This window comes from Rhinolophus hipposideros (assembly GCF_964194185.1).
Source record: "Rhinolophus hipposideros genome assembly, chromosome: X".
In the NCBI taxonomy this organism is placed as follows: Eukaryota; Metazoa; Chordata; class Mammalia; order Chiroptera; family Rhinolophidae; genus Rhinolophus; species Rhinolophus hipposideros.
In genome coordinates, this window is record NC_138046.1 from 116,542,050 (window position 1) to 116,567,306 (window position 25,257).

Consider the following 25,257-nt stretch of genomic DNA (forward strand, 5'->3'; position numbering starts at 1 on the left):
GAGAGGCTTATAAGGGGCTGCATGAGAAAGAGGGAGAAGTGTGTGAGGTGAGAGAAAGTGTGGGGAAGAGCTGAGGATGAGGAGAGGGAGACACAGCAAGAGGCAAGTCTCCATCAATGCACCACCCATTACGGTACATCCGCAGCACACGGCATAAAAGAACAATGCAGCTCTCTGTTATGAAACGGAAAGACGGTTAATTGGGATGCTCCAGATACAGAACAGCACGCCTAGTGTGACCCACTTTATCGAAAGTGACACAGAAAGACAAGTGCAGCTGAGGGCTTACTACATGGGCGTCATGGTTCTCAATGGGTGCGCTACTCTGAGAGGTTTATACTCTACTTCATGCTTTCCTAGTCTGTCAGAATTTCAGTAAGCAATTTCTACCAAGATGCAATACACTAAAATTCTATGGAACTTAGACCCTCGCACTTTCCTGTGAGAATTAGTCAACATGGAAACAAATGAAGTAGATGCAATGGTACCACCTGCTTTTCACACTGTGATCCATTTCAAGTGCTCATTAAAATGTCATTTGTGTAAACCTGTGCTGGAAAGACAATGGAGGTACGCTATAAATATAGATGTCACCCGCCTAACTGTTCTTCGGCATTGATCAAACCAAAATATGTTTCCTCTTTCAGTCACGTCAACATTGGAGATGTAAAAAGAAGCTGTCTTAATTCAGGTTCTCCCAAAAGCAACCCCTAAGACAGGGACTTGGGAACAGCTCTTTGATTCATCTGTGGGGAAAGTGAGGCAAAGTTAGAGGGAAGAAAGCCGAGAAAGGGTGTTACTGAATGGAGCACCACAGCAGGTAACTGGGGCTTAACCTCTGCAAGCCCTCCGAGGAATAGTGGGTAACAAATCACAGAACTGTCCCACTGGGGGTCAAGAGCGTCAGGGGGCTTTGTCCTCAGATGCCCTTCCCTCATCAGTCTTCTGTGGGACTGAGCGCCTATGGGCCAAACATGGTGCTATTTGCATTGTGTTCATTATGTCACCAAAACCCTACAGTTCCACGGAGCATTGGCCCTATTTTACAGCTCAGGCGTCTCAGATGCAGACAGATTAAGCCACGTGCTGGAAATCAGTTAACAAGCAGCTGAGCTGGACGCTAAGAGCAGCCTTGTCTCTTCCACCCTGCACTGCAATGTCATAAAAGTCACAGCACATCCACTCTCAACACAGCTGACCCTCCTTGTGGAGACACAGCCCGAGAGATGCTTGCACATTTCCAGCCTCTCTCCTTGCAAGAAAAACTTACTGAGATAGCTGGCCAGATTGTTTTAATCTTCTTTCATCCATCGAAAAATCTTCTAGGCCATAATCCGCCAGCCATGTGAGATTTTTATAGCATCATCATCCTTAGCTACTCCCATCCCAAATACCAGTTACTATGAAATTATACCAGAATTTGGATCAAAGTATGGGGGAAAATTCAAGGCAAATTTTTATCTGATGAACTCATGGCAGAGAATCAAATTTCATAGAGCGCTCCAGATTCTCATATATTAAAAAAACATTCTATAACTTTACTGTGAAGAGAGTACTTTATTAGAACAAATAAAACATGCTGAGCTCTGCCGGGACACAGGGGTCAGGCTAATGTGTGAGCCAAAGACTCTTTTCTTGCTTTAGAAAAGATAATAATCTGCAAATCACTAGCATCTGAGGTTGGCTTGATTTAAAATGCACATAGATAGAGAAAGTTCCAGGAAATCACTGTATGTATAGCTTGCCTACACTAGTCAGTGGAAAGACCCTTGCTGCTCCCCAAATAACACTTGGGGCAGCACCGTATCTTAGCACCTTCACTACAGCAAAGGCACAGTTCTCATCTGCCATTCCGTAGGTTCCCTAGGTGGACGTCCCTGACGTTACCAGGAGCCAGGGGAGCAGACAGGCCCCTCTGACACCTCACCAACCATCCTCTACCCCCGCCTCCAATCCAGCTCTGCAGCAGCTGGCTCCAGAAGCCCCCAAAGCCCCAGAGCAGCCATCTGAAGGTGCCCTTGCCGTAGACCCCACCACCAACCACCGAACCATCAGTCACACTGAGAAAGCAGAGCCCCTCAGCATGAAACCCTACAGGACACAGGATCTTTGCCACAAGAAGAAAATGCAGGAGAAGATTCTGGCCAGACACTGATCACCCAGATCTTTCACAGAACCGCAGAAGCATCTGAGGGAATCACAGATAGCAACCTTGTATACAAATTACCAGGATGGAGAGAACAAGACCCCAGCTATGCATTCAGTGGGCTTTCTGGGGCTGAAGCATTTTTTATCTTCTTGCTACAATTTCATTCTTCTTGATCCAGAGCAAGTGTGGGCAAGGCTCCAGACACATGTGATACCTAGCTGCCTAAAACTGCTTTCCCTCCCAAGAATCCCACAGCACTGTGGAGACTTTCCTGGAGTGGGAAACAGCCAGGTCCACTCGTTTCCTGGGCTCACAAAGGCCTCTGTGGCAACACCCATCCACTGACCCCAGTGGGAAAGGGAAAGGCTGGGGTGCAGAGCTGGGACACTTCACCTGGCAAACTGGGCTGGAAGACTTTATTCAGATCCAAGGAGGAGGCTCTGGAATGGGTTTTCTGTGGCCGCGGTGGCGGGGTGGGTGGGTCCTCGCCTCTTTTCATGGCCTCTTCTATGGAGGTGCTAGAGTAAGATCTGCAGCAAAATAAGCGAAGGTCAGAAGGGAGACAGCAAAGCTTTACTCTCTAAAGTTGGGCTGAAATGGAAAATAGCCACAAAAGTCAAAGCTACTACAAAGGACTCACGAGCTCCCAGAGCAACCATGGACTCTACTGTCCCCTAGATGTCCCGATCTGCAATAACTGCCCAAACCCCCAGCCATGAATCAGAATCTTTTCTAACCTCTTTGCTCTTATTATACCTTCGACCTAAATTTACCCAAAAGGAAAAGCTTTCTGTCAGTTCAAATCCGTTTCTATGGGAACTGTTAATAAGAATAGCATGTAAACCCTTCTGCTTAGGTACTTGCATATTTTAACAGAAAGGCTCCCTGGTATAAACTGATAGCAGGACTTTCCTCCTGTTTACATGCAAATGCGATGACAGGTACATATGGACTTGGGACAGATAAGCTGAGAGTAAGAATCAAACATTCAAGGGAATATTCCACAAATGAAAATTCAGGAGAGGAGTACACACATCAATCAGGTTGTCTTACCACAAGAAATGTGGGTTTGGGAAAATTTTCCAAGCAAAGGTCTCCTCTTAACCTCCTCCCTCAACCTGTGACTAGGCAGTAACTACTTAGCCAACTTCTGAGATTGTAATTCCAATAATGACATTTAAAGAAAAATGAACTAAACAACTTGCCTCTGGTCACATTCGTTCGATTCAAACTCTAGTCTCTCTTTGCTTCTAAATTCCATTTTTAAAATGTTCTGATACTGTCTATGAGCCAGGGAGGAAATCTTTTGATGGTAGCGGCTAGACTATTTATAAGAGACTACTTATTTTCTGAGTTAATTCAACTCATCCATTCCTTAGAAATAGGTTTGTGGAACAAGTTCCCATTGTGATTTGCTAAGAAGTGGATGTATACATCTGCTCTAGTCAACTTCTCAGCTAAGTTCATGTCAAAGAAGAAAATGACCTTTGAGTCAGAATGTGTCCGAGAGACAAATTAATCTCAGAAAACTGTTGTTAGTATTTAGCTATTAGATTAGCACTTATGAAATTACAATCTATCCATTGCTATTAAGCAACTTCAGTTCTTGCTAAAGCTGGTTTTGACACAGCAAGTTTTCATTTTCCTGAATAAGTTCCTCCAAGTTTCTTGGTGGTAGTCGACAGTTTTGTCTGTCATGCAACGTTGCAATCTTTAATAAAGTCACTATAATGGCACGTGACATGCTCTGGGGTGGTCCCTGTAACGTAAGTGGTGAGACAGGGAAGGCAAAGGCGTGCAGGAACTAGCAGGATGAAGGCTCTAACACTCTCAACCAGAATAAAAGGGAAGTGATGTGAAAGGACAACCAAGTTTTCAAATGGGAATGCTTGATTTAAAAAGGAAATTAGAGGCCCTAGAGGCTAGAAATTTTAAAACTTTCCATGCCAAATATAGCTTTAGTGACATTTTTCACTCAAGAAAGACAAAATATTGTGTATGTATACTAATGTGTGGACATATATACACATACAGTTAAGCACACTATCCCATTCAACAGAGCTCATTCAATTTTATCTCCATGAACAGCCCTGTGTATTTATATTTTGGAAAGTTAACTTAATATCAAATAAGTGATACTGAAAAACTATGACTGCAACCAATTAAAATATTATTAGCAGGGAATCAACGAAATGATGAGTGTCGTAGTGTTAGAATGGTGATTGTCCCTCTTGCCCTTACATTTGTACAAAGCTTTATTATTCTAAAAAGGAGGATAAAATTGATTTGATTCTCCTGGTCTCAAAGACCCAGTTGGGAGTAGTGAAAATAAAAACATCCAAATTAGACCAGAAGACCAATCCCTACAAGAATAATATATACAATTTAGCTAGTGATATTAATAACAGAAAATGTGACTATGACATTTTGTAATTTCACTCACTTTGGGAGAGACAGGAAGTCAGTAGAAGTGAAAACTGTGAGTTTCAATTTACAGTTAACATAGGACACATAGGCAGATTTTTGCAATTCAAAGGTTTTTCCTACTATGAAGGCAGACAAGTGTTTCTATACCTACATCCTAAAGCCAGTACAGACTAATGTGTAAAAGATCCAACATACTGTTTTTAAAAAAGAGTACATGTGGTAACCATAGAGAGTAATAATGCCTACACCTTTTTTTCCTACCAAAATGAATTACTGTATCTGTTGATTTTAAAAATATGAATATAGACATCTGTACCATCTATACACAAGGAAACAAAACCCCAGTTTGGCAAATCCAGACATAAAAGATAAACTAAGGGGTAACTCTGATTTCCAAGGAGGTAAGATTTCCTTAATGTCAGTATTTCAAGCGTATAGAATGTGATCAGATTTAAATTCACTTTTTCGGGAATGCGTCTAGTAGCCAAAGCAGGGGAAAAGTCACTAAGAGCCAAAGTACAACTTGGAAAAGACACACAGTGTCCTGCCTTACACTGCATCTACTGGTGACAAGCGGTCCCAATACCTTCTTCCCTCTTGATGCTCTATTAGTGTTTATGCATTTCTCCTGGCTCCTCCCTTCTGATGTCTGATGTCAACCACAGCTCTGCCTCACTGGCTCTCTCTCCTCTGCTAGTCTCTACTGATTTAAAAACTGTGAAGCCGAGAAGAGGCTCTAAGATAGGATGGAACAGACCATAAGCACTGCTTACCTGAAGCTTCGCGCCTCCCTGAAATCACCATATGCATTTTTGTTCCCTCCTCTAGACTGTACCCCCAACTTCGTACTCTTTGGTGTTCACTTCATCAGGATAGTAAATATCAGTGTTAATTACCTTTTAACCGTATTTCCTTCTTTCCAAAGCTACTTCCCCCTATTCATTATCATCCTGCAACCACTGGGGCATATCAGACAAGCCACTTCTTCGTGTCAGGTGACCGGAGAGCAGCAGCTACCATCTTCCAGCGCTGATAAACACAGAAACTAAGAGTCTCCCCAGCAGCACCAGTTCCCTCATGCCGAGTGAACTCACCCATATAAATCCTAAGCTTTAAATCGAAAGGAAAAGGAGATTGTGGGTTGGGTGGGTTATTTCTAGTCCAGGAGAAGGCACAAAGGGCATCAAAGCAGAAATTAAACAAACACTACCTGGATCTTGGTCTTGCTTTGAGACTGCTGGAATCCTTAGGAGTGGCTGAAACAAAGATTAGATGTTGTTTGCTTGGATTTCATTTCTGCAGTTAAACAGGTTTATATGCTGCCCTTGGGCTAGTACAGAACACATCAACAGGTCAATGTGAGGTACAGGTGTCCATGTGGAGAACTTGACCACTTCCAGTTTCATTACTTTGTAATTTTATTTCTAAAGCTAAAGGCACAATTAAAAGAAAAGCCAACGTTTTCCTTTCATCAGAACACAAGGAGCCATTCTCAAATCAAAGTTCATAATGAAGAAATTCCAGTCTAGGGCGGCCAGATGGCTCAGTTGGTTAGAGCATGAGCTCTCAACAAGAAGGTTGCCGGTTCAATTCCCACATGGGATGGTGGGCTGCACCCCCTGAAACTAAGACTGAAAATGGTGACTGGACTTGGAGCTGAGCTGCGCCCTCCACAACTAGACTGAAGGACAATGACTTGGAGCTGACGGGCCCTGGAGAAACACACTGTTCCCCAATATTCCCCAATAAAAAAATAAAAGAAATTCCAGTCTAGAAAGATAACTTTCTCAAGGGGTTACCTATTTACATAATGATAGGCTCAGACTTGAGGATTTCTTGGTCTATCATGATAGCCTAGTAATAGATTTTGAACGCTTGAAGGCTAGGAAGAAATCCATCGGGCTACATGTTAAGGTTTTCTTAAAATACACTACCAGAGCAGCATGACCACAAGAAATCAGAGCTCCCACAAGGAAGTTGCAATGAGCTATGCAGCTTTTCCGAAAAGAAAATATTCTTGTGTCCCCATGTCTCTGTGACCAAATTGTACAGAGAATGTTATAGAGTGAAATCATTAAAATATTCTGTCAACCATACAACTTTCCCTTATCAAATTTCAGTCACAAACGAACTTGCTCACTACCAATGCCCCTAAAGCCTACTTGCCCATCACAACTTGTTGGGAATAATTAGAAACATTTACAAAAAACATTAATCCTCTTTTTATGTTTTCAATCCTCTATGGAAGACAACTTTAGAAACCACTAGCTATGCTGAGGTTTTGCAAACACTGCAAATTTTTCATCATAAAATGTCATAAAAATTCATAGAAAAAGTGCTGCTAACTAGGAACAAGGAGAATACAGTATGTATTGCTTGCACAAATTCTTCCAGAAAGAAAATGTCTCACTGCACCCTCCCTTCCTCTTTTATGTTGCTCCAAAGAGAAAACCCTCCTTGGTATGAAGCAGCCTGGATTTACGATGATCATTAAAATCCTTGGGTTAGATAAGCAGGGCGGAAAGGGGAGCTGAAGTGCTAACAAGGCACAAAGCAAACTAGCAATATACATTCCCTTCCACAGGGTCAGCTGCCAAAAAGAAGCATTTCTCCCAACCTAAGCATTTTGGCTTGTCGTAGTGAGAACACAGGCATCTTTCAACTCAAAAAGACTGAAAGGCTGCCAGTCCTGAAAAGCGTGGGCAGCCTGAGGACTCTGAGCCCCATCTTGGCCATTATCGTGGAAAACTACCTCTGCATCCTACAAACCACAGGTAGCAAAGGCAAGCGGACTAAGGGATCCTCTCCTCCAGACAAGCTGGCTGACATGGGGCTCGGGGGACGGTGTGACCAGACTCACCACAGAGCTGGGGACCGCCCTCCAAGCAAGCTGCCCACAGAGCCCGTGCCCCTCTTCTCCCTCAGGCCCCACTGCTTTCCAGCAAGATGTAGGCAGGGGAAGTCTCAGCCATGTGAAAACCAGACCGCAGTGACCGTTAATTCCTTTGTCAATTGCCATTATCTTTGTCATTTGGCTGGGGCAGGAATGGGTGTGGAAGGCGGGGTGAACCATGCTGGTGAGAGATAGACAGACAGATAGATGGGGTGAGGGATGTGCATGAGCAGTGGGGACCAGGCCATGACACTCACTAGCTGTTACCTCTGTGAACCTCAGTTTGCTCACCTACGGGATGAAGAAAATAAAAATGTGGCCCGTTCCTCACAGGGAGAGAAAAGAAGGTGAAGGTACTTGGAAAACTAAATGTATTTTAGAATTGCAAAACATTGCTCTCATAGAGTAGTCCTAAGTTTTCAGGCTTAAAAATCTGGTTTCTAAATTTAGCTCCTCCTAGGACAGCAAAGGAGGTGCAGATAGGAACAGGTAATGGACGGAGAGAACGGCTGCACCCCATAAGACCCTGGCGTGATAGCTGGCAATTGGGGCAGCAGCTAGATTCAACAACAGCAGTCTGAAGATGACAGTGTGAGGGCAAACAGGCCTAATGCCCTCAGCATGACCTAGAGACGCCAAGAAAAAGCACCACTGTGCAGTGTGCTCTGTTGAATCAGGCTTGAACGTGATTCAGCTAAGAAATCGATTAGCTAAGAAATCAGCTAAGAAATCGATTAGACTCCACTAATACGTATACTTTCAGCAATTAAAAGGGCAAGGGTATATCAAAAATAGGTAACAAGGGAAACCCTCACCCCAATAACAAAGGCCCATCCCATCTGTAACCCACTGCACCATCATCTTCATCACCGTAATCATTATTACCACCCGCTGTGGAAGAGCAAGGCAGGGAGATGCTTCTCCTTCCACCTGCAAAAACATATCCCCGGCAGGTCTTGGTAAGTCTCCACAGGTTTCAGATGAGAAAAAGCTGCAGAACACTATTCCAGTTAAGTCTTCCATTAGCCTCCAAGCCCCTGAAAGTCAGCCTCAGCACTTGGAGCACGTGACCATCTGCAAAAGTGGCAAGGAATCCAGGCAGATGCCAATGGGCAGATCCTCACTTCTCATTTAGCTGGATAGAGGGAAGAAGAATGCCAACTCCCTAGAATACTCCAGGCATGTCATCTTTCCAGGAAACAAAAACTGGGTAAGAGGGCAAGCCTGAAGTTTAATTCTCCAAAAGACACTAACTCAACTGAGATAAACTGTCCACATGGCACGGACGGCTATGGAGAATTAGAAACCTCCATCTTGAAACTCCAGTGTCTCCTGCTGGGAATCCAAACATTCCCCAGCAAAGGGCGCTTTAAACGTGTTTTCAGCTGAGGGATTCCCTCATATCCACTCCACAAAGGGGCAGCAGTGGGAAGAACGAACCAGGAACCACATAGCATGCTCCCAGGCAGAATGCAAAGCAAATGCGGATGTACTTCGTGCACTGTGGCGCACCCCCTGATAGGTGCTGCCTAGGGACCCACACCGTGCCCTATTCAGTGAAGGAATGATAACAACGATGGCTAAAGCGCAGGCCCCAGAGAACATGTGACGCTCATGAAAGAAACAGGAAGTTATTAGCTCCAAAGGCTGTTAGAGAAGCACCAATTTAAATCTCTAAATGTAACTAGCTTTTCCTAATATCATCACATGAAGTTTACAAAACCTGAGATGTATCCACTTCAGTATATGTGCTGCCGAAGCGAGCACAGGATGTATCCACTTTAGCTCCAGAAATTAGAGTTGGAAAGAACCTACCTCAGGCATTGGTCCTACACAAATAGAGTGTTTCCCTCTATGATGGAGCCCAAATCAGTTTCAAAATCAAAAACTCAGCTTGAGAATTCCTAACACTTTTGAGTCCACAGATGAGTCATGGCTCATCTATAGTTTTCTATTTCTTAACATCACCTTCTAGAGGTAGTGGTTACCAAAATGGGGGGGGGGGGCGGGGGATGCCTATAAATACAGATTCTTAGGCCTCATCACTGAAATCAATCACATATTCTCATTCGTATTCATTCTCCCTCTCCCTCCCTCCTCCTGCTCCCTTCCTCCCTCTCCCCACTCTCCTTCCTCTCCCTCTAACGCTCTTCTTTTAAACCTTGAATGAACTTACTGTTTGGGAAATATTATACTATAGCATAAGCCTCAATGTTATATTGATTCCTTTGTTCCAACTTTAAACAAATAAGCCTGGGAAGATAGCTAGCTAACCCAAACAAACATGATTTACTTATTAAATATTAGGAGAGAGAGAAAAAACAAAGCAGCAACTTCTTTCATGTCCTCATAAGCAGAGCTCCAAATAGTAAGGTCTTCCCTAGTCAGTTTGTTTTTAACTACGTTCATCTTGATTCAATGAAGAATCCACCAAGAGAGCTGAGGACACAGGCCTGGCCACATCCAAGGTTCACAGATCCAGTTCCAACTCTCCAAGAACCTGGGCAAACACCACTTTGCGTTCTCTCCTTGGAATCCACTCCATGTATAATGAATGTATACTCCATGAAGTATAATGAAAATATTTGACATTTTTGCTTTGGAAATGGAAAATTTCAACTGTGGGCCTCCAACTGACCTACCCCATCAACCCTCACTCTACACAAAAACTACAATGGCTTGTTGAAATCTTCTCAACTCCAAGCCTTCTCAATTTTACACTTATTAACAATGAGACTCTAAATTCAAACTGAGTGATCCTTTCAGTGAAACCTAAATTGAGAACTTAAGAAGAAATCACCCTCTTCTCATGCCTGAAAAGGGGTTAAAAAAAAAAGCAAAAAGGTTTCCTTGTAATAAAAAAGACAAGTATTTAGAGAGAAACATACATCCTATCACAGATATACCAATCTTCTACTCACTAAAACTACTATGTTTTTTTTAAATTAGAATTACATAAAAATATATTAAAATGGCTTTTTCCTACCTGGATCCTCAGACATGTCCTTTGGCAAAGCTTCATCTGCAGTACTTTTCAAAGCTAACAATGTTTTGTTTTTAAACAACAGAAAGAGAAAAGGGGGGGGGGAGAAAGAAAACTGTAACATTTTATTTCTGTGGCACATTGCATCCAAACAAAGAACCTCTATCATCACTTACGAAAATGGTGTTACAAAGGTCTGTAAGTTGCTACAGCACTTACTAAAACAACAAAGACCTAAAGTATGGAAATAGGTTCTCCCAAGAGAACAAAGCAGTATTTTCAACTTTCCAGAGAGTGGCTAGGAGTATTACCAGGAAATATCAGAAATTTCCCCCTTTCATTCTTGACATCCAGACCAATGACATCAGAATCTCTCTGGGACTGAAACCCAGGCTTCAGTATTTTGTTCCAATGTGCAGTCAAGGCTAAGGCTCCTAATAAAGAGAGTGGTCAGAGTACAGGCTGCTGCAGACAATGGCCAGTTTGGCCTGCCTCTCCTGAACAAATATTTAAATAGACCACATGCAACTATTGTTTCCTAATGGAAAACTTATTTTTCACCTTTAATTCCAGTACAAAGCTGCATCGATGGCAGGTCTCAACAAAACCTGAAATAGCTTAACTGGATTTTAGTCCCTTCAGATAAGGTTCTCATTCACGGGTACTGAATCAATATCAGATAATAGGAGGAAAATTGGCTTGAAATTTAGAAAATCTTGGTTTTTACCCCCACTCTTTTTCTTACTAAGCAAATGATTCATACTGCCTGAACTTCAGTTAATACTTGTCTCTCAATTTTAGGTGCTAAACACAGCAGCCTCCATTCAGTTTTCTGAGGACTGAATAAGACAGTCTATGAAGGAGGACCTGGTATAACAGATTATAAAGCATTATAGGGAAGGATGGAGTCGGGGGCTGGGGGGATGGGGAGTGTTCCTCCTGCTCTTCTAGATAGTCGCAGGCCAACTCATCTGTGAGCTTGATCGTAGCTATAACCATGGAAGGAACACTGCGCTGTGCTGCCCTCATCCACCCGTAAGACAGGCAAATTGTTGCTGGGTTCCACATCACACCCCCACACCACAGAGCCCAGGAACAGACACTGTTCAGAAGATAACTTCCTCATGGATTAGACCTGTGTACAAATGTGCATTTATACTCATGTGCTGGGATCACATCTGCCAACTTAAGATGTTAAGCTCTCAATTCTTTCAGCTTCCAGTCATTTCCTAATCAGTAGGACCAGATTCCAACTAGGGTATCAGGATAGCCTAAGGGTCAGCAGTGAGTAAGGAGCCAATAAGTTGGGGGGCTTAGGACACTTAAGTTCTTGTTCCCACTTTACGAACTACAGTCTGGGGACAACAATTTGAACCACTTAATCCATCCAAATGTGTTCATATACTGAGCACTATCATGCTCTAGAAGCCAACCATTCCAAGAGAAGTGGATAAAGAAACATAAGCAGAATGTCCCTAAAGGAAGAAAATTCATTCTTTTCATACCTTGTTTGTCATCACCAGTCACATCTTGGGTAGGAACAGGAAAGTCAGCCATGTCTTTAATAGACAGCTTCTTAAAAAAGAAGAGTAAATTAATTATACAGATTGGAATAGGTATTAAGTGATGTGCACATATGAAAATGTTTTAAAAGCTATACATCTTGCCTATATTTCTGTCTTCAGTAAACCCTGACATTTAATACTATTTGCTTTTTTTCAGATTCCTAGTGAGGTATAAGTTAATTTATATTGAAAAATTTATACGCACAGAGGAAAAAAATAACGATTCAGATTGAGACACATATATAGACCACCCGTTAAATCTGAATACGGTGTGGGATTCAGCCAGTGAATCGTGTAGCATTTGCCCATTCAGTCAAGAGCAAACCTATACTTTATGTACTTTTTCACAAGCAGAAAGGGGTTCTGACAAGTGGCCCCATAACATGGGTATTTGCCAGGATCTGTTGTGCAGAAGGTGTTCTGCCCTGATTCAAACAGCCTGCTTGTCATAGAATAAGAGAATTTTAATGATGAGCACAACAAAACTTTCTCCTAACTCACACTTATGGGGACTGTATTCACTTATACTAATAAGACGTATACCCAAACTGATCGGGTATTGATTTGTTTAAAATTCTGTTGAAAATCTACCATAAATTTATTTCTTATAAAGTCTAAATTAACATGCACTCCAAGACTTCTGAGGAGGTTAAATAATAATATATATTCATATTATACACACACACACACACATATACATAAATTCTGGAAAGAAAAATTGAAGGGCAACTGGGTAGACAGAGGAAAGGGATGGGAGGAGGACTGGGGACTGGTCACATATGCCTTTTTGGTATCTTTTTTAAACATTATTCAAAAAATCAAATAAAGAAAAATTTTAAAATATAAAGGAAGTGGGGAAGCAGTTTCCTGGTGCTCCAAACACTTAATTGGTTTACCTCTCGGAATACGAACAACCCCAGAGAGTAAACACTACTTCTGTTTTTAAAATGTTCCAAAGAATGGAGTTATAGTACTGCTTTGTTGGAACCTGACCTAGGATTTAGCAATTCTTCTTGGCATTACAATGAAGTATCTCGATGCAATTTCCTATTCAAAGTCTAATATCTCCAATGGAACAAAGAATGAATCTTAACAGAGCCTTTCTTTCATTTTATTCTCCCACTTAGATTATAAACCAGATCCTTAGTAGAAGAAAATAATTTAAGAGTAGAAAATGTAGATAAACTGAAACAAAAAAAAGTTGAAAGAAATTTTTTATAATCGAAATAAATGGAAAGACATCCCATGCTCATGGGTAAGAAGACTAAATATCATTAAGATGCAATACTCCCCAATTCATCTATAGTTTCAGTGCAATCCTTCTTGCTTCTCTGCAGAATTAGACTAGTTGGTCCTAAATTTCATAAGAAAATACAAGGGACCCAGAATAACAAAAACATTCTTGGAAAAGAAGAGTGAAGTTGAAGAACTCACAATTCCTAATTTCAAAACTTACTGCAAAGTTACAGTAATCAACAGTGCCGTCCTAGTATAATGACATATAGGTCAATGGGATAGAATTGAGAGCCCATAAATAAGCCCTTACATTTATGGTTAATGATCTTCAACAATGGTGCAAAACAATTCAATGAGGAAAAATGTTTTTTCAATAAATGATGCTGGGATAACTAAGTATCCACTAAGGGGGAAAAATAGATAAATTGAAATTCATCAAATTAAACATTTCTATCAAGGAAGGGAAAAGAAAAACCAAAGGAGCAAATATTTGCAATTTTTTTTACCTAACAAGGTACTTATATCAGGAATATGTAAAGAACACTTACAACTCAAAAATAACCCAATTTATAAACAAAGGATCTAAACAGACATTTCACCAAAGAAGACACACAAATGGCTATAAGCACATGAAAAGATGTTCAATATCATTAGTCATTAGGAAATTCAAATCAAAACCACTAGATACCACTTCATTCCCACTAGGATGCCTAAACTAAAAAAGACAGACAAGTGTTAACAAGGATGGGAGAAACTGGACCACTCACATTGCTGGTGGAGGAACATAAAATGGTGCAGCTGCTTTGCAAAGCAGTCTGGTAGTTCCTCAAAAAGTTAAACACAAGTTATAATATGACCCAACAATTCCACAAGTAGGTATATACCCAAGAGAATTGAAAACATGCTCCCACAAAAACTTGTACATGAATGTTCATAGCAGCATTTTTTTTCTAACAGCCCTAAATGTCCACCAACTGAAGAATGGACAGACAAAATGTGGCATATCCACACAATGGAACATTATTCAGCAACAAAAAGAAATGAGGCATTGACACAGGCTACAACATGGATGAACTTTAAAACACACTAAGTGAAAGAAGCCGGGCACAAAAGACCACATATGATCTGATTCTGTTTGTATGAAATGTTTAGAATAGGCAAATTCAGACAGAAAATAGATTAGTAACTACCAGAGGCTGGGGGGAGGGGCGAACAGTGAATCACTCACTGTTAATGAGTACAGGCTTTCTTTTTGGAGTGATAAAAATGTTCTCAAATTAGACTATAGTGATGGTTGCACAACTCAACATACTAAAAACCACTGACTTGTATACTTCAGATGAGTATGGTATGTGAATTATATCTCAGTAAAGCTGTTTCCAAAAGAAAGAAATCTAGTAATCTAAGAAACACTGCTTAAGAGGAGTATACCTGAAATGAGAATCTTTAATTATTGATGGAATATGGTTACAGCTCTGCTGTCTCTAGAAAGGACGGACTGTTGAGCAAACTTCTCATGACCTGAATCAGCTCCAGTTTCACTGACAACACAGACACCTATATGGAGTCATCCTTCACAGGACTGGTACCAAGATCTATTTAAACTCCATGCATGCATTCATGACAGATCAACAGGTTGGCAAAAGAAAAACGAAATAGTTTAGAACATGAAACACTTGATCATTAGCTATTCAAATCTGACCTATACTGCTTGAATGGCCAAACCATCCATTAACCTTATTATTTCACCCCTGAATTTCGTTTATTACATCATTGTCTAAAAGCACCACATCCCAGAAAATAAGTTCTGCTGGGAAAGAGTTTCTTGTTGTTCTTTTGCTTTCTTGTTTGTACAAGGCAAACCAAAGACTAAGTAGCTTTTAACCTGCCCCCTCAAAAGATCCCCTTAAAGGACACAAAAATACATAAAACCAGCTGCACATAAGGTCCTTGGTCTGTGTGTGTCAGTAATTAATTTCTAAAAAAAAAAGCATTCTTTGTCTCTGTTGGAAGGGCAAAAACCATCTGATTATCATAGCAAATTGGAACAAAACATTTATCTAGAAAGAATAAGAATTTATGACTTTTTTTAGTAAATCACCTAAGAGCCTTATAATTTTACACAAGCATAGCAAAATGGGGATCCTAGCAAAAAAAAAAAAAAAAAAAAACACATGGCAACTGCATAAGAGAGCTATTGAGGTGACTAGCCTGAAAGACAAACCTCTCTAGACACTGCCAGCAGCCCAAGAGTAGACTGAGGGCCACCAAAAGTGGTTAAACATTGTATCTATTTCTCCATCACATGCATTCTACAGAAAAGGAAATTTAAAAAGCTAAAACTCTTCAAAAGCACATCTACCATCACTCCTCCTGAAATCACTTTTCTTTACATCTTTTTCCTATGAGTAGAGATCTGTTGAGAAAGTAACACAGAGGCTACGACTCAAAGAAAGAGTAGCAGAGAGTCCGAGAGTAATGTTATCAGTGGGAGCACTGCAGAAGCAGGCTTATTTGATCACAGAGGAGCGAGGATGTCATCTACAACACAGACTACAGGCATGCGAGCTCCATGGGAAAGAATAAACAATCACACACAGTTACGTGATATTAAAGAAATGGCCCTGTATCCTGCCTTGGACTTCTATTATCTTGCAATGGTTTTAACGAGGGTCAGAGACCTGTAATAGGAGCTTACGAATAAACCTCCATTTATTACACATTTTCAGATTTTTTAGGACAGGAACAGCAGCTATCATGTTGTCAGCATAGTGATGATGATGATGATGATGGTGATAGTGCTGAAATTAACAATAACCATGACAATTCCTATTTACTGATGTGTACCGAAGGCCCACCAGGCACGTGGCTACGCCCCTACATCTATGACCCACCACGGGAGGAATTCTCTGGGTTTCTCTTGGGAATCATCCAAATCAGTCTTCACTTGGTCCAAACGCTAAAAACCCTGAGGGAGAAGACAGCTTTGAAAGTGGTTTGGGGCCCTCATATGCTCATATAGTTTCTCCAACCTTCTTTCAAAACTGTTCTGGTTCATTATACGTTGCTAATACTGAGCTACTAAAAATACAACTTTACAATGTTTACCTCGGAATAAAAGCTTGGTTAAAGTAAATAACTTGGCTAGCGTGCTTCTGGCTTAGTTTGGCTATACCTCAATTTCACCTCTAGAAAGTCAAGAGACGACTTTGCTTGTTTCACCAAATCTAGTTGTAGGGAGACAAGAAACAAAGATAATTAGAGATCTACCTGGTGTGTAGATTTGAAAGGCTGAGCCTCAAAGCAAGTACTAAGTATGAAGAGAATGTTATAAAAGCAGATTTTACAGAGTCTATAAAGAACATAAGCTAATGGATTTAATTCTACACACATTCTTAACTCATTAACATATGACGACTTTTACCTCCATCCGATTCAAGTCAGGGGGTTGTTGGTTTGCCGGCATTGACTCAGAATAAGAATCAAACAAAGCACACTCCCACTTGGGCTTAGGAAAAGCTAAGAAGAAACAAAAAGAAAACATAAGAATATATATTATAGCCATAGCTGACACTTTCCTATCAGCATTTTTGTGCTTGTTAAATATAACAACAAAATCAGCTAGCTCCTATATATTCATTATGGCACTAATCACACTGAGGTAGTATTTTAAGTTCTTTATAAAATCACCTTACGGGTTTCAACTTGGAACTTCTGTCATCCCCATAGTACACATGATGAAACTGAAGAAAAGTGAAGTTTAACTCAAGGTCATATAGCTGGTAAATGGAAGAGCAAAAACTTAAAACTGCCAGCAGTCGTGTTAACATAGTAGTCGTTTTCCACGTTAACCATCACTATCACAATACTTAAGTTTTAACCATGCTACTAGCATAATTGTTAATTGATACCGTCACGTGGGGCGGCCTGCGGGGTCTCTAGTCCCGCTCCCCGCATAAGAACGCAGGACATGGTGAGGCCAAAAAGGAACACCCACGGAGCCATAGGTAGGGGAATCATACCACTATAGTCTTGCTGGCAGCTGGATTCACACGACGTGCGACCTGCTGTCCGCTTTTCTGCCTGCCAACCGACCCCACTTGCTAACTGCACTCCGCCGTGCTAACAGCAATCCGCGCTTGCCAGCTCAGCCACCATCTTCTTGCTAGCCCCCATTTTCTGCTAGCGTAGCCACAGCAGTTATATTAGTGGCCAATGGCTCACTGGTTACAGCTGACGGCCAACTAGCCACAGCTGCTGGCCATCCAATCACAGTTGATGGCCACTTCCTACCTGAGCCAGCACCTTTCCACGTGAGGCCGAGAGCTTGGAAACTGCTCTCTGGGACTCTGTCCCCACAGGTACTAACTATGTGGTAGTTTTAATACTATAAACATTAACTAAGGAAATACTTTATCCTAGCTATTGTTGGAAACAGACAAGATCTTACAATGAATGCTATGTGTCCACAAAAATTTTATGAAGTAGTCATTTCTTTTGGTTAGCAAGAACAACAAAAGAGTGCAAGTTCTTGCTGATTTATAAGAGAGGAAATAAAAATCACCTTACGGGTTTCTTCTAACATAGAACAGTGACAGGAACTGTCAGTTGAGTAGCTGAGTGGCTCAGCATGAGGAAAACTCATTGTACTTGGTAAGCTAGTACTTAACACTCATGCTATTTCTTAGAAGTGGATTGTTTCACTGATACCGTGCTAAGGCCTGGCTGCATGCTGCTTGCAAAAGTTAAAAATCGAGAGACAGGTTGGTGGGAAGAAAAGCAGGTTTCTGAATGCCGGCATCTGGGAGGATGGCGACTCCTGCCCAAAGGCCACCTTCCCGTTCCTAGACGGGGCAGAAGGTCTTATAGGGACACAAGAAGAACAAAGGAAAGGGGGAGTCGGTCAGGCAGGTCCCAGGGCGAACATCCTTCCTGGGGTCTGGTCTGGTTTAACATAATGTTATCTCTGGACTCCTGGACTCCGGGCTGGGACTGGCCACCACGGCCGCGGGGCTTTCAAATCGGATTCCGTGTCCGGGCGCCTGAGGATTAAGAAATTGCCCTTTTCAGGTTAGGATTCTGTTGATTAAATGGATTAACGAAGTATGGGTAGCCTTGAGAAAGGGAACAAAACAGAGTTCTTTCGTTAATCAGTGAGGGGAGAAACAAAGAGGAAACAGCTGAATATCAGGGCAGGTCTAACTGCAAACTAGCTAGGTCTGACTACAAATGGCTAGATAGGGGGCTATGCGATGAGTCAAACCGCACACTAAGTCTAATTATGTATTGATTCCTGAATTTCTCGCTTACATCACCACTTTGTCAAAAATTAAGGAAAAAAATGTCTCAATAACTAGAAAATTTGTCAATATGCCAAAGAGGAAAAGCAGATTGGGGTAGACAATAAACAGATGCTACAAATCAAACTTGTCAAGAGCTGCTATTAAGAAATCAAAATTTTAATGCCATGTGTGATATTGTGATTTATAATAAAAAATATATATTTGGTCTTTGCCCCATTTCTGGCACAGAGCTCCCACACCACTTAGAATTTCCTGAGTGATGAGAGCAAAACTGGTATCTCTCGTTATGTTAATGAGGTGACTTTTGAAACCCACAGAAGAGTGGGGGCCCAGTTGCCAGTAAGAGCCAACCATGTGGTTAGAAGATTGGAAATTTCAGCCCCAGTCCCTGATTTTTGGAGAGAGGTGAGAGGCTTGAGATTGAATCAATCACAAATGGCCAACAACTTAGTCATTACTATATAATGAAGCCTCCATAAAAACCCAAAAGAATAGCTTGTTAGTCCTTTTCTGGAGAGCTTCCAGGCTGGGGAACCAGAATGCTTCCATGGGCCCCCAAGCTGGGCTCCAAGCTCCACGAGGACAAAAGCTCCTTCGTTCAGGACCTCACCCTTGTATCTCTTCATCCCTTTAATACCATTTTTAATAAATCAGTAACCTAGCGAGAAAATGGGTTTTCCTGAGTTCTGTGAGCCGTTCTAGCAAATTAATCAAACCCGAAGACGATGTGTTAAAACCTGATTTATAGCCAGCCAATGAGAAGCACAGGTAAGAACCTGGACTTGTGACTGACATCCTGATTTGGAGAGGTGTGGGGACAGAGTCCCAGAAAGCAGTTTCCAGGCTCTTGGCCTCACATGGAAAGGTGCTGGCTCAGGTAGTAAATGGCCATGAACTGTGATTGCATGGCCATCAGCTGTGGCTAGTTGGCCATCAGCTGTAACCAGTGAGCCATTGGCCACTAATATAACTGCCGTGACTACACTAGTAAAAAATGGGGGCTAGCAAGAAGATGGTGGCTGGCAAGCGCGGATTGCAGTTAGCACGGCAGATTGCAGCCAGTCAGGGGAGTCGGTCAGTTGGCAGAAAAGCAGACAGCAGGTCGCACATCGTGTGAATCCAGCCTCCAGTGAGACTAGAGTGGTATGACTCCCCTACCTATGGCTCCGTGGGTGTTCCTTTTTGGCCTCACCATATCCTGTGTTCTTATGAGGGGAGCAGGTTTAGAGACCCTGCGTGATACCCTGCATGACAAGGGGTCATTGGAACCTCCAATGTGTAGCCCGTTGGTCAGAAGTACAGGTAACTACCTGGACTGTAACTGGCATCTGAAGTGGAGGGCGGTCTTGTGGGGCTGAGCCCTTTACCTATAGAATCCGATTCTACCTCCAGGTAGATAGTCTCAGAATTGAGTTGAACTCTCGGACACCCTGCTGGTGTCTGAGAATTGCCTGTTGGTGTGGGGAAGCGCGCGCGCATGCACACATGCGCACACACACACACACACACACACACACACATTGAAATGAGTCCAAGAACTCTTTCTACCACGTTTAAAAAAATTGTTTTAAGCAAGTGTTAAAAATGGATTGGCATCATTTTTAATCTTTTCTCACCCTCCCACAGCTACCAGGGTTTGAAATGCCAACTTCCCTCTGCAGTAAAGTACTGGCCTCTGAGTAACAGCTACCCTAGACAGCTGAGTACAAGCACCTTAAACTGTTCATTTGCTGACTCTGGTCTCAATTTTACTGATATTGGGTGGGGCAAACCATGGGCCCTGGTACTTTTTCTGACTACACCGGGTGGTCTCACTTTCCTTGGTAGAAAACAGCAAAACACATTTCCAAGTACCATTCTGCAATCCAGCCCCAAGAGCAGTGTTAACTGAGATAAGATTTTTCTTTCTAGTTTACCAACCTGTGACCTGACTAGAACTACATGACTACTGCCTTATCACGAGGGGATCTTGCTGGGCAGAAAACTAATGCTTTCGAAAACTACAAGTGCCATCAAATTAACTGCTAAATCTCTCTCCATCCAGCATGTCTCCATCTCAGCACCTCCACTGTCCCCTCCCCAATGCCAGCCCTCTGTGGCTGCTGACTGAACTGCTGACATAACCTGCTCTTCCAGTTTCCACCCTTGCTCCCCAAAACCTGCTTTCTGGTTGGCAACCAATATGATCCTTTCAAACAGCAAATCTGATTGTGTCACTTTCCTGCCTGAAGCCTGCCGATGTCATTGCCCTTGATTTGTTCCCACCGTCCTCTTCAGTCTCATGCACAGCCCCTCCAGCCATGGCCCTTTGCACTCCAGCCACTGCGGCCTGAACTTGGCACCCCGCCCATGCTCCAAGCCCACCCCACAGCTTCTGAAGCTCACCTGCTGTGCCCCGTCAGAGCCCACTCTTTCCATTCTTCATCTAGGAGCCCTCAGCTCATCCTTTGTGTCTCAGCTCAAACATTTAATGAAGTCTTCCCAAAGGTCATGTGCCCTCTTACTACAGCTGTACTTCCCCTTCAGAGTACCCATCACTGGTTCCAATTATGCATACGAGTGTGTGCGTTCATTTGCCATCAATCCTCTAACTGCCAGCAAGTGCCATGATGGTAGGAACTCTCTTTTATTCAGCATTCTCCAAAGAATAACATAGGGCCTCTTGTTGTAAGTACTCAAATATTTTTTTAACAAACTATAGGAAAAATCTATAGCAGAATCCACCCCGTCACCTAAACATGAAAATATCAAAAGGCCCGTGGGTAAGCCACCAAATAATCCAACTTTTCCTTCCAACTCTGTCCTTTCATTTTCACTGTTAGGGGAAAATCAGATACAACAATTCTAATCTCATTATTTTATTGAAAACAAGCTTATACAGTTGTGAATACATGATGGTATCAACCAAATTTATACTCTTCATCAACCTTGCTGAAAACTGGATCAGTTTTAAAAGACTAAATATAGATCAATTAGAAAAATGTTGGAACAAGAATTAAGTTTTAAAAAACCAGAATATCATAAAAATGAACCGCCCAAATCAACAGGACCACTCATATTTCAAAGGCTAAAAACACAGAGAAGACCTAAACAGTTCTGGCCATTTTCTTGAGCTGTATACAAAGATAAACATAAGTGCTAAAGCATTAAGTTAACAGCTAAACCCTCAGGGTTTGCCTAAAATATACTGCCACTGAGTATGATAGGGTTTTATGAGGTCTCTCATGTTTTTGTTAGAACTATATAAATATTATTTAAGATTAATCCCACAAGCTAGGGAAATGATGTGCAATTTTTGTTTAATTGAAGGGTATGTGATGGATTCCTCAGTTGTTTCTGTATAAATGCATGCTGACAGCCTCCACAGAAGACGAGGAAGAGATAAAGGGCTTCATTCCAAATGAAGGGAGATGCCTCTAGGCTGGCACTCTGTTTTATAGACTTCCCTCTGCTGCATACGCAAGGCAAAAGCAGCCATTTGCAGCAGTGAAGAAATCAAGAGGCTACTTCTGTCCTGTTAACACTTTTTTCTCAGGGCTTTCAGATTTGTGATATTTTTTATCACTGCCTTTTGAAACAGTCCATGAAACCCGTGGACACCTACAAAGTGACTTCTCAAACAAGGACGCATGACACCTGGCATAGGTTCCATGGCCATACTGCATCAGAACAATAAAACTGCATCAATCAAGATGCAGAAACGGAAAGCTACACGTGGGCTGTGGGCAGGGGAGGGGAGTCTACACAGGACTCCCCAGGGCTTGCAAGAGGAAACAGTAACAGTATTAAAGTAAGTAAACAGCCCCAGAGCAGACCTTGGTCCTTTGGTCAGCTGTTTATTCCCATTAGAGGGACATAAAGCCCCACGTGGCCCCACTCCCAGGAGGACTTCCTGAATGACCCTGCACAGACTTGGTTATGGGACCCATGCAGTCACCAAGACAGCCCCAGGAATGTTGGTGATTCTTTGCCTCCATGGGAAGGGAAGGGAACGGATGGGTAGGGATGGGAAGAGGAAATAGATGGAGAGATAAACACCAAAGAAGAAACAGAGCAGTTTGTCATGCTGCCCTATTGCAAACTAGTTCCTGGGGACCTATGAGGGTCTCCCCCAACCTGCAAGGAAGTTACAGCCTGCTATAGTTAGAGAGCAGCTGCTATTAGTTAAGTCCAAGCTCTGAAATGAGTAGTAGTTTTTGCTCTCTGAACCCTCTCCTTCATACATTTTATGGGGACATCTGGAGAAGATCCCAGAAGAAGTCACTCTTCCTCAAACATGTTTACCTGTCACTGGCACCAGCCACATACTTGGTCTCTTCCCTTCAAGTCTCAGCTCAACCTCCTCCACCCCCTCACCACCTAATACAAAAAATAACAGACTTTTTTTTAAGAGTCAGAGACCCAAAGACTGACTTAGGTAAGTCATTCGCCACTTTGAATCTGGTGTTGTTATGAGGAGGGAACAAGACATCATCATCTAAGGCCTTTTCCAGATCTAACCACACAATTTATACTCTATAATGACTCATCACATTTTCTTTTCACACTGTTCCTTTTTGCCAATAATCATCCATGACTAAACTCTCGTTTTTAAGAGACCTTTCCAAAAAAGTGAGAAAGGTTGCTGAAAGCACCAGCTGTTCCTGGACACTTTCAATGGAAGCTACATTTCTCTGAGTAATAGAAATCGGATCACTGCCTCTGAAAAGGGCAAGAGACACTGTTAATTTGTCCAGTCTTCCAAAGGAATTGATCCAAATGTTGGACTTACCATGACGCTTCCCTATCCAACAGGTATGTGGGATAACTGTTATACTAAGGAGAAAGACAAAGGGAGTTCTATTCCAACCTTCCGGAGTGCTGGAACATTCTATATCTGATTGCAGTTACATGGGTGTATACATATGTAAATATTCATCAAGTGTATATTTAAGATTATAGCACTTTGCAGTGTTCACTGCATGTGATTTTTTAACTTTTTCCTTAGGTATAAGAGTTCTATTTCATGTCATTGCCCAAGGCCACTTGGAGACAGTGGGACGTTCCTAAAGACACCAAGTCAGCACCTGGCTGTACAGGAAGTTCTTCCTCTCCGTTTTCTATGGGTCAGGAAATTCAGTACTTGCCTACGCCACAATTTTCATGAAAGGGTAAGTGACTTTGGTTCAAATCCATCCAGAGAGTACTAGAATAACAGATGACTCACATCCAGATCGTCCCTATTACTCCTAAGATGTGAAAAAGTCTAATATTGGTTAAAGGACAATAATTGTAGATACGAAGGACTCCCCAAAGTGTCTGGACACCATTTAAGAAACAAAAGTTTCTTGTAAGGCCTGGGGGGAAAATGCCTACAGTTTAGGATTTATGATGAAGCCTTACCTGCTTGCAGGTACTCAGGCTGCAGAGTCGGAGGTAGGCCCTCGGGCAGCGGGTAGCCGTTTTTCCGGGCCACAATGAGATGAAATGCAGCACAGAACTCAGGCAGGGTTAGCGCTCCATCACAATCAGCATCACTAAGCTCCCTAAATGTAACAGATGTCATGAGTACCTAACACCGGGCATAGGGAAACATCTACTCAGCCTCAAACATGCAAACACAATCCTCAGGCCCTCTGTTGGTGGCCCCACAGGTTCCCCAAACCCATACGAAATCTCAGGGGGCTACTAGGAGGAAGAAAATGTATGACTGACAGCACTGGCATCAGTAGCACTTTATAAATAAAAATGGAAATTCTTCAGATTCTCTTGTAGGTCTGTTTTACAATGCTGAGTCCACAAGGCAAACAACTATAGCACAAAAAGTAAAATGATGCCCAGAATTCCAGTTAGTTGACAGTCATTCAGTAATGCATGTTATGAAGAGCTCCAGACTTGGTGCTCTGAACAGTCAGAGGAAGGGCTGGCCCCGGCCCTTTTCCAGTTGGCCTGGCAATTATACAGTTCCCAGCGCTCAGAAATAAGCGCTTCGTTTTTCAGCTTTAAGGAAGATCCTTGAACTTTTCAAGTCGAATAAATGTTGTATCAAAAATTTGCTTGAGAATTCCCTCCTGGGAAAATATAAGTAAGCTCAATAAATACTGGTTGAATTATGTTTTCAGATAAAACTAGCAACTAGGGAAGGCTGGAACCAGATAAGACAGAAAGGAAGAAAGGGAGCGTCTTGAAAAGGCTTATCTTTGCTTCAGTCATTGTTTCCAACTGAAAGGCACGGACCTATTTACTCAGCACAAAAGAAACCTATTTGCCAAAGTAACTAAGACCCTATAAGCTCAACCAGTCTCTTAGGTATACAGAAACAAGTATACTTGTGTTAGGACAAGTAGAGAGATAAGACATATGAAATTGTACTAGAAAGGTGTTACTACTTGAAAGAAAAAAATATCAAAGGTAAGCTCCGTTATTTTCCTTTGGACCATTCACATCCTTCTCCCCCTCAAATATTCAAACTTCACCAGCTCTGAAACAGCAGCTCCCCAGGGTGAGAAACCAGGGAACTGCCTCCCATGCCGGATGGAGAGAGTGCCATTCAGCTTTCATGGATATGTCTTGACAAAAAGATAGAAAGCCTCATACCGATTATGGTAAGGCTGGGAATTCTGCCATAACAGATTGTATTCTTTTGAAAATGATAATTTCTCTTTTTTCCCTAGCTTTAAAATCTACTATAAGGCTTGTAAAAAAAAATGATGCTAGAATAT

The 25,257-nt window shown here is 42.0% G+C and overlaps 1 protein-coding gene across 8 annotated transcripts in view; it reads right to left on the reverse strand.

Moving 5' to 3' along the window:
• Window positions 1–25,257, reverse strand: part of REPS2 (RALBP1 associated Eps domain containing 2) — a 199,149-nt gene that overhangs the window by 86,976 nt on the left and 86,916 nt on the right. For 2 of the 8 annotated variants that reach the window (XM_081043421.1, XM_081043422.1), the window contains exons 8-13: window positions 23,939–24,081; window positions 16,678–16,772; window positions 11,958–12,027; window positions 10,456–10,509; window positions 5,787–5,832; window positions 2,543–2,679 (exon numbers count right to left, since the gene is read on the reverse strand). In XM_081043421.1, coding sequence (XP_080899547.1) covers window positions 2,543–2,679; window positions 5,787–5,832; window positions 10,456–10,509; window positions 11,958–12,027; window positions 16,678–16,772; window positions 23,939–24,081 — 545 coding nt within the window. The remainder of the gene's footprint in view (window positions 1–2,542; window positions 2,680–5,786; window positions 5,833–10,455; window positions 10,510–11,957; window positions 12,028–16,677; window positions 16,773–23,938; window positions 24,082–25,257) is intronic. The other 6 variants (XM_081043424.1, XM_081043423.1, XM_081043426.1 and 3 more) reach the window with 3 other exon arrangements.